Source organism: Toxotes jaculatrix, chromosome 17 (assembly GCF_017976425.1).
Source record: "Toxotes jaculatrix isolate fToxJac2 chromosome 17, fToxJac2.pri, whole genome shotgun sequence".
NCBI classification, from domain to species: domain Eukaryota; kingdom Metazoa; phylum Chordata; class Actinopteri; family Toxotidae; genus Toxotes; species Toxotes jaculatrix.
In genome coordinates this window covers 2,384,457-2,395,478 of record NC_054410.1, presented here as the reverse complement: position 1 = coordinate 2,395,478, position 11,022 = coordinate 2,384,457, and the positions used below count along the sequence as shown (strand labels likewise).

Here is an 11,022-nt window from a genome sequence, read left to right as displayed (position 1 = left end):
ATAAACTGTACCGAAATTTATTCTTGACACTGCTGGCAGGAAAGTTCATTTCTCATCAAACGACCCACCGTAGAAGAATACAGTAACTTTGAAAATAGCTCAAGTATATTCAAGCAGAAAACATGAAAATAAAGAAAACCCGTAAACCGGCACATTGCACATCACACCGAAAGCATAACCCAGTAACCCCAGATCTTTACCCTGATTTGTGCTGGTAAGTACACAGCACATCTCTTTTAAAAATTCAAGTTTAATCAGAATCTATGGTCCAAGTTTAATTCAGAAATGTTTTCTCTGTAAGTGAAACAGAAGAGTTTTTAGTAATGTTTGATTTGAGTGATCGATTGCTGCAGAGTGAATATTGGGACATATTTGTAAAAAAATTGTATATTCATGTAATAATTAAAACATAATAAATAATATTTAACCTCAACCTAAATATTAAAAAATGTGTGCATGTAAACAACTTCAACAACTTCTTAAACCAAACTATATTTTTTTCTACTGCTTTTTCTTGTAGTGACAAAAGTAAACACATTACCTACAAATATGCTTTAGAATATTAGCATTTCTTTGCAAAATGAAGCGAAGATAAAATTGCAATGAAGGAAGGAAGCTCTAAATACAGAGTTTTTTTGCTAAGAAGATAAAAAAAATTCTTTTTACTTTTCCTTAAATGGCAGCAACACTTGAAAGGAAATCAGTTGCTATTTAAGCTCACTCATCCACAGGCTCACTCATCCACAGGCTCACTCATACATAGGCTCACTCATCCACAGGCTCACTCATCCACAGGCTCACTCATACATAGGCTCACTCATCCACAGGCTCACTCATACATAGGCAGTCTCGTGCACAGTCTGAATGTCCTGTAAAGTGCCTTCTTCTCTTTATCTACATCTGTGTCTTAAGGTCAGATTTGAGAAGTGAAATCAGTAACGGAATGAGTTTGAACACGACTGAGCTGATCACAACGTTCATAATCCTGTGAACATCCTGAACAAACAGCTCTGTCCTCTTTGCTTGTTGCAGTTGATCCTCTGTGGAAAACCTCAGTCTTCAGCAGCTGAGGCAGCTAAAACAGCTGCACCAGGGTCTGGCACTCCTGGGCTGATGATCCGGATCAGGTCTGGGTTGAAAGTCGGGTGGAAGGGCGTCCAGCACCTCAGTGACCTCCCGTTTAGAGAGACCCTTCCACCGCAGCAGGGTGCGCAGGAACTCCATGTCATTGCTGCAGTCGAGGGCAAAACACAAGGAAGTTAAAACCTGAACCTAAAGAAATACGAGTCAGCAGAGAGTCCGAATACGACCAGAACTTCCAGGTTGTGCTTAAAAAGAAAGTGTGTTGTTTACCTTTTTGTGAGAAACTGCTTCTGCATGCTTGCAACTGTGATCTTCAGAGCCTCGATGCTGTTGCACTCCAAAATGTCTGTGACTCTAAGCAGCATGAGGTTCCACTGCTGGACACCAGGAGCCTGATTCAACACAACACATAGCATGTTGGGTAAATGTCATTTACAGTGTGTGAGAACAAACGGTGTGTTTCCAGTTGTTTGCATCAAAACGCTGATCTCACCAGGTCTGAGATGGTGTTGTGAAGAAGTTCAGCGTCTTCAGTGACTGTTTGTCCAACATCAGCGCTCCACCTCTTCTTCAGTTTGCTCTGGCTGATCTTGACAAGACGTTTGACGTAAATACGAACGATGAGCTTGTAAGCCTCGTCCATCACTGTCTGAGAAACACAGAGACACAGCTCAGCTTTCAAAACGCTGCTGTTATGATCAGCCCCTGGTGTGGATGTTTGAAATGACCGTTTTCTTGGACTTGGTTAAACTATTTATGGACCTGAGAACTCTTGTTTTGGTTCCCTGAGCTTTATTCAGTAGTTCCTGTTTTCTCATGTTTTGGTCTCTTGAGTTTTGTTCTGCATTTTCTGTTGTATTTGTGTGTCTTCATTGATCGTCTGCTCTGCCCTAACGTGAATCACCTGTCGCCAATTTACCCCAGTGTATATAAGTCTCATTGGTCCCCTGTGTCTTTGTCAGTTTGTCTGTTGTCTTCCTTGAGGTTGTTCCTATGGTCTTGTCTCTGTTCACACCTGTGACCCTGCCTGTGTTTGATTTACCTCCATCGTCTTCCTCACCCTAAGTAAGAATTCTCTGAGTTTGTGTTCCCAGCGTTTTACTCCTTTATGGATGATTTTTTAAATTAGTGTTAGAGTTTTGTTTCCTGAATGTGAACCTAATGCAAGTGATTTTGAGTTAATTAAAAGACGTTATCCCCGTCTGTCTGCGTTTGGGTCCTTTCTCTCATAACAAGCAGCTAAATCCCAGCACAAAAATGCTTCGGCTCAAATTTGTGGAAAACAAATCTGTAACACATACATTTTTAAAGTTATTTACAGATTACACTCAGTATGTTTGAGAATGGTGGGATGTCCTTACCTTTTGTTCTTCCAAACCAAACCGCAGCTTGGGGAAATGCTCCTTCAGTGCTGACAACAAGAGGAACCGCCTGCTATCTGATGTGAAGTACTTCTTAAGGTGGCTCTGTGGGACAGATTTTTTTTTTGTTTTTATTTTTTTTCTTAACAGAGCAATATATTGCACATCGATCATATATATTTGTGATTAAGTTGAACAGCTACCTCTGCGATGTCAGCTACGACGTCCATCAGAAGGTCCAAAGCAGAAGCCTCCAAGTTTTCAAGCGTTTGCACAGTTTCCTTGAGAGGGGATGTTTTGATGCCTGTGCCTTTAGTCTGGACGTACTGCCTGAGAGGAGATAAGCTCTGTAAACCTTGTTTGCAAATAAAATATGCTTTAAGAAACAATAGCACATTTGAGACTGGCTAAAGAGATAAAGAGACCCAAATACTCACTTGAGTTCTTTACATGTTCTCAAAGTCTTGAGGAAATGTATTGTTGCTGGTTTGTCCATGTTTGCTATTTTTCCAAGAGCCTCAGTCTGTTCAGTGTTGTACCTGCAAACCAAAGAGAATGTGCAGTCTAAGTAACTGGTAACTGTAACTGGTGATGTTTATGTTCATTCAGGGCTCAGATCATCACAATCAGAACAATGAGAGAAACCTAAGTTTTAATGTAGAGTCTGGTTTGGAAATCTGTTATCTGACTCTCACCTGCTCACAAATATCAGCAGCTCACGGAAACAAATCTCTTGCACTTGGTGAGACAGTTTTGAGGAGATTTTCTGTGCTTCCTTGTGAATGGCATCAATGCACTAGAACAGAAACAAACAGATGGAGCATAGACGCCCTTTCACTGAAATATACCATCGCAACAGATCAGCAAACAAAGAACCTGTCTTTTAAAAAACGCCAGAGGTAGACAAAGAGTCTAAAAACAGAGACAGAGAACAGGAACTCATAACTTCTGCTTTATTAAGTACCTGAATAATGTCCACATAGAGTCCAACGTAATCTTCCTCACAGTCACAATGTCCTTGTCTTGTCTCAATCTGCAGGATTTTCTCCAGAGACCTTCTGACCTCCGTCTGTGGACAAAAGGAGACAAAGAGAAACATAGTGAGCTGTGTTTCTAACAGACATACAGCAGGTAAGCAGTGTCTGTATCTGTCTGTTGACCCAACACTTCCAACACTGTCCCCGCTGCCACAGTAATGAATCTGCACCAGCCCTGACAATGCAAGAGTTTTTATTCTCACCTGCACATTTTCAAGCAGCTTGTCTTTTGCTTTCTCTGACCATTCCTTGAACAGCAGGACATCGACTTTTTTGATGGGATCCATTTTCTGGAGCTCAGGGTGACCAAGCAGCTCTTTACTAGGAAAACACCAAAAAACACACAATCATCAGAGCTGAGCAGCAGCAGCAGAGATTCTGCTGTGACGTAGGAGAGAGGATCAAGGTAGACTGTGTAAATATGATCATGCAACCAGAGTTTGGTAATAATTCAAAAGCGGTAACATGTAAACTTGCTCAGTTAAATTGATTTAAAGGAAGTTCTGGTAGGTAAAAATGCAGGTAGCTTGACACATACCTATGGTATGTATGTGTGGCCCAGTTCATCAGAACAAAGGAGCTGTGGGTGGAGGTGACGTTCTGGAGCAGACTGTGGAGGTGGTCAAATGTCTGACGATGGTAGCAATCGATCAGACATCCCATCAGCCCTTTAGGGTCCAGCAGGGGACCCAGCCTCACGAGCTCACTGACCACAGCTTCCTGTACATGCAGCAGGTGCTGCCGAAGGTTCTGGTCCGGATGTGTTGGTGGCTTTGGAAAGTGCTCGGACACAGATCTCTGTATCAGGCTCACCACACTCAGTGTGAGGTTGTGTTGTCCTGAACTTGGCTCAGGCTGAACGGTGCACATGTATCCATCCTCAGAGGTGATGGAGATGGCGTCAGGGACCACCTCCAGAAGCTGAGCGAGTTCCTGAGATCTGACCGGATTCTTGTTCTGCAGACACTGTTCCTCGTGGAAGGTGTTCTGACACGGGAGGTCATACCCGTCACCTGCCTGGTCATACCCTATGAGAGGAGGAGATGTTAGGCTCCATACTATTTGATCAATGAAATTTGGTGCAACTGAAATAAGTCACGCTCGCAAAAAGCAGGTCAGTGTTTTGATTTGATTTGTTGTGGTCTTATTCTAATAATAAAAGTTCTGCCAGTGAAGAAATAACAAAAATCACTATAACTCTATGACCTGGTCAGGTTATAACCACCACTATAACCTGACCACTGGTTGGTCATTTGACTAACCGGTTTGTCAAGCTGTGAGACAGGATTAACATAAAACTCAGGCTGATGACAAGGTTATATACTCAGACCACAAAAAAAAGTTATTAAAACTTTCTTCTTCTTCAGCACAACAGAGTGGTTTTGCTGCACAACGTTTCTGTGGTGCATGAAATGGGAACAGTTGTCAAATCAGGTCAAATCAGGCCACAGATCTCCGGAGACCGAGAGACAGCGGGTGACTGGTGCCTGCAGACAGACTCAGACCTCGCTGATTTGCAAATTTCAGTTGGCCGAAACAGAAATACAACAAACGTTATTAACTTCAAACTTTCTACATGATCACTCAAAGAGCTGAACTGCACGTGTATGTAACGAGAGATGTGTAACTTTATCTCCTCCTACCCTCTGCCATGGAATTATTAATTACCCGTTGTGTGCTCGGGAATCCCCTGCACATCTGACGTTAAAGATTCTGACTGGGCTCCATTAATCCACTGCTGTTCACAGCTTTTTTTCATTCCATACCTGCTCCTTATCTGTCTTTGTTTTTTTTTTTTTATCTCGTTTGAAACACACCTCGACTGACTCAGTTTCAGAGAAGTGAGACAGGAGAAGTAAAAGAGTCAGTTTGCATTTCTGTTCTAAAACTGTTGCAGCTGCACTGATAATTTTTTTGGATTCTGTCTCAAAGAAAATCTAAACCCACAATAACCACAAATCACACCCATAAAAAGAACAGACTCTTACCATCTTGTATGTTGTTGTTGTTCTCCTTTATTAAAGGAGTCCTGCTGTTGTCCTTCAGAGCTTTGCTCCTTCTTCCAAATCTCAAACTCTTTCTCATGTCCAGTTTTAGAAGTGTTAAGTGCTTTAGTCCATGGGATGTCTGCATGCTGGGAGAAGGGTTGTGCTCATCTGTGAGTCGGCAGCTCAGCAGGCCTTTATGAAGGCAGCGACAGGTGATTTCCCACAGCATCTGTTTACTTTCACTTTCCACTAGAGCTGCACTCCACCAGCAACTAGAAAGTGGTGACATCATGTGCAAGGAGCTGCAATACTAACATAAACATTAATATACTAATACAAATACTATTACTATTGATACTATAACTTTAAAAAAAATATAACTTAAAAATGAGTGGCTTCCAAATTCAGTTCCTCTGCACAGAAGCTTGAGTTTAGGGCTCATTTTGAAGATAAAGGGCCACTTCTGGCTTTTTTGTCTGGATGTTTTTCACTTCACATTTTGTGAAATTTGTTTCGGAAGAGATTTCCTGTTGTGTCCTGTTAGGGGCATAGAAATATCCTGGTTACATGCAGGTTTAAACAAACAAGGCAGAGAGAGAGTTAGAACAGCCCTGTTATGTCTTACACAACAAAACTAACATCAGAGCGAAATACTTAATCATATCTCACAAACAGCCGTAGCCTCAGCTTCAGTTTTTGATATTATACTCACAGAGACGCTGCGCATTACTAACTTTCTTCTTTTGCTGGTGACATTAAAGGAAGCTTAAAGAGCTGGAAAGTGAGTGAGAGTCATTGTTTACCTGTGCCTACAATCACCTGTGTAGTATTAACAATCAGATAGAAAGCATGCCACTGTACTGAGTCATGGGTACAAAGGTAAGTATGAATGGATAAACCTACATCTGTGCACCACTCCTGTTAGCAAACTGTATTTTATTCAACACAAACCTTTCACCAGCGCCAAGTCATATTTATTATGTTTAGATCTTTTACTCTGGAATGCAAGATTTAGCAAAGAATAAATGAATAATCGTGTGTGTCTGTGTGTGTCTGAGAATTATGGCACATAAAGCCGTTTGGAATTTTTTAGGGACATTCCCCGCTGTCTTCTACCACACAGACAGAGCAGGAGATGTTCATTTTTCAGCTGTAAGGGTAAGAGAGCTGGATATCCCCTTAGATCCCAACAAAACAATGCAATAATTTGCTGATTCCCAAACATGGATTCCACAGTTTTTGTATGATGCAACAGGAGACAGAATATGTCTGATTGGTTGAGTTAAACGTAAGTGGATGGCGCCATAATTCAAACTAACCACTTAGAGCTGGTGAGCCGCTGTGTCGTAATAGTGGGTGTTTTTTCGTGTGGTTTGTAGTGGCGTTTGTGTAATGCCGACCAGTTTCAACAGAACTTGGTCTGACAAACAAAAATTGGACCTCAGTCATCAAGATACATGAAGACAAGACAAGAAAAGACAAAAACTCCCAAGACAAAAACTCCCAAAGTCTCTTATTTGCCTCCACTATGGATGCATTACACATTTTCTTTTTCAAAATAACCATTACTGTTGTTGTTGTTGTTGTTGTATTATGATGCAGAGTTCAGGCTCTTTGCAGTGTTTTGGTGAAACTGATAATAACACAATCAGTCTCATAACCAATAAATAAAACGGGTGAGAAGGCAGTTTTACTCATCTGAAACATGACACTAATGTCTCTGACTTTACAGGGGCTGAGTCAGCTCCTTACTCACAGCATCATAAACAGGAAACTTCTCAGTGAATGCAGACTATTGCATTGAATTTGTCAGGAGGAAACTGAGAATGGGAAATGGGCTTAAAAGTTTCTTGCCTTAGTGAACTTGCTGCAGCTTCGTGGGAAAAGACACACCCACTGGCCCTTAAGGGCTTCAGTGACACAGCCTCTTTACTTTAATTACCTGGACTGACCTCAGTGTGGACGGCTATGTCTTTAAACAGCAGCTAAAGTGGCTGCTGCTTTTATAAAGGACACTTGAGTCTTTGCTCGTCTTTCCATCATGAAAAAACAAGTGACATTTGCAAGAAGTCATTCGGTCCACAGGCTCCATCGAGATCAGGCTTTGCCAAGGTAAAGTAATCATTTAATTCTAGTCCTAATTATGTTTTTAACCCGTGAGTTTGTGTTGATGTCAGTAGGATGACACTTGGATGTTGCCCTCTCTGTTGCAGGAACACTGGGATGAATCAGTCGAAAATAGGTAAGTAAAAAAACGTTGACAGTTTTTATTCAAAGTAAGTGAGCAGTAAAATACAAGCAGAAATACTGATGAGGCAGATAATGACTGTACAGAGTCAGCTTTTTACTCAGCATCATGAATCCACTGTATTCTGCCTACTTCACTGCCGTTTCCTGGTTCAGATTTCAGATGTACATGCACCGTCTCCTTGTTAAATGAACAAAACTTGTCTGGCATCCTGTCTCCTTTGAAACCCGAGAGACAGGTTTTGTATTGGGGACACAGGGGTGTGAGGAGAGCAGTGGAAAGAGGGGAAATCCTACACCTAAACCTGACCTGAGTCACGCCTGATAAGTTACAGGAAGAACAGTCACTCGTGCTGCTTTCTAATTTAAAGGCCACGTAGAAAACTCTGGGCCTCTTCACCCGCCAAAGACGACTGGAGGAGAGGCTTTTAAAGAAACTGCTTAGCTGACTTAAACTTGAAATTGGAAGAGGGACACAGAGGGCTTACTGCAGCACTCACATCATGCTGAAGTAAAGATAATGATGGGAAAGATTCCCACTATAACCACATGTGCATTCATGTCATCCGACAACCTGAGATGGCAGCAGTCAGCCTTCCTGTGCTAATGCTTCTCACTCATTACTGGAGATTACAGCTGTTTTAATCACCAACAACACAAAAGAGAAAGACACAAATGATAGCTACAAAAACGTCCTTATATCACTGAACAAGCAGATTGTTTTCTGAAAAAATCTATCAATCTATCAATGGCCACTGTGCAGGAGTGCAGTTTAAGCAAAGTCTACTAATGTTGCATGACAGTTGTTATACTGCAGAGTTGGACACGTGAGTGTCGTACTTTTTATCTCCTGGTCAAACTTTGGATCTAAAATTTCAAGCTAACAGGAAAGTTTTTCAGGGTTTGAACTTTTCTCTGGCGTTTTTATCTCTCAGCTTACAACTGTCCAAACCCTGTGCACTAATATCTGTTTTTACTGTTCATCGTGTCTTGCAGCAGGATTTTTTTCTCCCTGCCTTTGCGTTTGAAGCGTACATCGACCTTCAGTTCCCAATATCCTGACTCTCAACAAACACTAGCAACTGGCCTCTTCAGCTAAAACCTGTCTGACTCTGTCTGTTTTCTCTCCGGTAACAGCATCAAAAGATGGTGATCTGAAAATCAACAGACCATCAGCTGCAAGAACTGAACCGGAACTCCAGCATGTGACCGTGATACAAATCCCTAAAAGCATGGCTGCAGCCCCATTCCTGAAGGTAACCTATCATGTGCTCTGTTTCAGATCTCAAACATTTTCCTTCAGTTCAAAGTCTATTGACTTTGTGTTAGAACGTCAGCAACTGATGTAACACAACCTTGTATAATCCTGTGATTATAATACAGTTCAATGAAGCGTAGTAATTCAAAGATTGTGTATCAGTGTCTGGCGTTCAGTGTGAATCCCAGCAGTGAAACCTGACCACTGTTTGTCCCTCAGCACGCAGCACTGACACCAGCTCAGAGGGAGTACCTGTACACCATTGCATCCTCCTACAGCACCGCGCATGTGCGCAACATCATCACCCAACACTACATGAACGTGCTGCACAGGTGTGTACGAGCAGGTGAGATCTTATTTTGTCATATATACCAGCAGACTTCAGGCTCCGTGTCTGTCCCCGAATTCACGAAACACTGGCTCAGAACATTTTTGTCTTATGATTAACATTTACTGTACATTCCTACACAGAACAATATATGTGTATACGTGTATAAGCATATGCACATATATTGTGACGACACATACTTGACATACTTGATTTCTTTCTTACTTGCACCAAAAGTAAACCAAAGTTTTAACTCCACGTTTACCACTGCTCTGGTTGTAGGCTACAGCCGTGACAGAGACGACCTCAGTGTGACATCTGTGACCTCACCTGAGAATGAGGGTGAAAATCGTCAATCAAAACCACAATCAGAAGTTTCTTCCAGGGCAAAACACAAGGGGAAGATAAATACTGGTGTGAGACATCCTGGGAAATCATTTCTGCCCCAAATCCCAAACAGACAGGCCAGGTGGGACTCAAGTTATCAACTAATGTTTTTTTCTTTTTTTGAAACATCCTAAGATCACAATTGAAAAGATCTTGTTTGAAAAGTGCTAAACGAGCTGACTGCAAATGTTATTATCCCATGAAAACAGATGAAATATTTAATATTTAATGTATAATCAACATTGCAGGACTTCCAACACATCAGCATCAAAACACAGGAAGATGAAGAAACGCACATCACCCACACTGAGAAGAAAAAGTCAGAGTAAGTCAAAAAAAAAGTTGAGGAAAAAAAACCCTGCTTCAAACATGGAGTAATATTACAGACAAGCCTCTGTAACTATGTTTATCCTCTCCAGAACCAGGCTTATCTAATCATATAATTATTTTATTTATATGAAACCGTTCCTGAGACATGTTCAGTTGGTTAAATGTGGTTTTTGTTTCCAGGGGTCAGGATCAGGCTTTTGGAGGAGGAGGAGGAGGAGGAGGAGGAGGAGGAAGGACTGGATGATTTTCTGAGTGAAAGTTTGAGTTCACTCTCTGTGGGAGAATGGGATGACGACACCGTCTCAGATTTATGACTTTTTTTTTGTTATTTAGGACATCACAGTAACATTTCCAGTGTCTGCAGTCTCTTGAACAGTCTTACAAAGTATTGAGTTTGGTTTCCTGAAAAAACCCCCCCAAGAAACAGGTATTAAAAATGTTGTTGTCAGGAGCAGTTAATTCTGGGAGAAACTGGAAGAGGTGTTCTGGTGCCCTCCAGTGTAATGAGAGAATATTGTCTGAACACTTAATTTCCAGGAAATCACGTGTTCACTGACTCTTTGAGAACGATGACAACTTCAGCATCGAATGAAAACAAACAGCAGCAGATACATTTTCTTTTTACTGCTCTTTAAATGTGCAGATTATTTTATTTCTGAGTTTTCCCAAAGCCTCACTGCACCCCTTTTTGATTGTTTTACTGTGAAATATGTTAAACCATAATTATAGTTATAGCAAAGAATCAGTTTTGTTAAAACCATTTCACCCAGAGTTTTTTGTTTCCCTGTCTTGTGCCCAGTAAATTCTACGTGTTTAGAAAACTCATTAGAGTATAATTTATTTCTCTTGCTCCGACAGTCCAGTTTTTTCCTCTGTACCTTTAGGAAACTCTGTTTTCCAGTGGTATCTGATTCATACAGCAACATGACCCTGTGAATCATGTGCTGAATTATAAAATGTTACTGTTTACACCAACATGTAAACAAGGGTATTATTGCTGTCA

The 11,022-nt window shown here is 41.2% G+C and overlaps 2 protein-coding genes across 2 annotated transcripts; one reads left to right on the top strand and one right to left on the bottom strand.

Annotated features, from left to right (window-relative positions):
- Window positions 1-5,607, bottom strand: si:dkey-196h17.9 (exocyst complex component 3-like protein). Its single transcript, XM_041060088.1, has 11 exons — window positions 5,470-5,607; window positions 4,020-4,509; window positions 3,685-3,802; window positions 3,409-3,513; window positions 3,140-3,240; window positions 2,882-2,983; window positions 2,648-2,774; window positions 2,445-2,549; window positions 1,577-1,732; window positions 1,354-1,475; window positions 1-1,231 (listed from the first exon to the last, which is right to left on the bottom strand). The coding sequence occupies exons 1-11, from the start codon at window positions 5,564-5,566 to the stop codon at window positions 1,060-1,062; spliced, it is 1,695 nt and encodes a 564-aa protein (XP_040916022.1). The 5' UTR covers window positions 5,567-5,607; the 3' UTR covers window positions 1-1,059.
- Window positions 5,608-7,269: 1,662 nt separating this feature from the next.
- On the top strand, window positions 7,270-10,984 carry LOC121196898. The gene is made up of 7 exons (XM_041060095.1): window positions 7,270-7,581; window positions 7,683-7,711; window positions 8,854-8,972; window positions 9,194-9,320; window positions 9,585-9,771; window positions 9,938-10,014; window positions 10,200-10,984. The coding sequence occupies exons 1-7, from the start codon at window positions 7,511-7,513 to the stop codon at window positions 10,331-10,333; spliced, it is 744 nt and encodes a 247-aa protein (XP_040916029.1). The 5' UTR covers window positions 7,270-7,510; the 3' UTR covers window positions 10,334-10,984.
- Window positions 10,985-11,022: the final 38 nt, after the last annotated feature.

Coding starts and splice junctions, on each gene's coding strand:
- si:dkey-196h17.9 (XM_041060088.1), bottom strand. CDS start 5,566: ATGAGAAAGAGTTTGAGATTTGGAAGAAGGAGCAAAGCTCTGAAGGAC. Junction 2,775..2,881: donor AGAACATGTAAAGAACTCAA/GTGAGTATTTGG, acceptor ATCTCCTCTCAG/GCAGTACGTCCAGACTAAAG. Junction 1,476..1,576: donor ACAACACCATCTCAGACCTG/GTGAGATCAGCG, acceptor GTGTTGAATCAG/GCTCCTGGTGTCCAGCAGTG.
- LOC121196898 (XM_041060095.1), top strand. CDS start 7,511: ATGAAAAAACAAGTGACATTTGCAAGAAGTCATTCGGTCCACAGGCTC. Junction 8,973..9,193: donor CTGCAGCCCCATTCCTGAAG/GTAACCTATCAT, acceptor TTTGTCCCTCAG/CACGCAGCACTGACACCAGC. Junction 9,321..9,584: donor GCACAGGTGTGTACGAGCAG/GTGAGATCTTAT, acceptor CTCTGGTTGTAG/GCTACAGCCGTGACAGAGAC.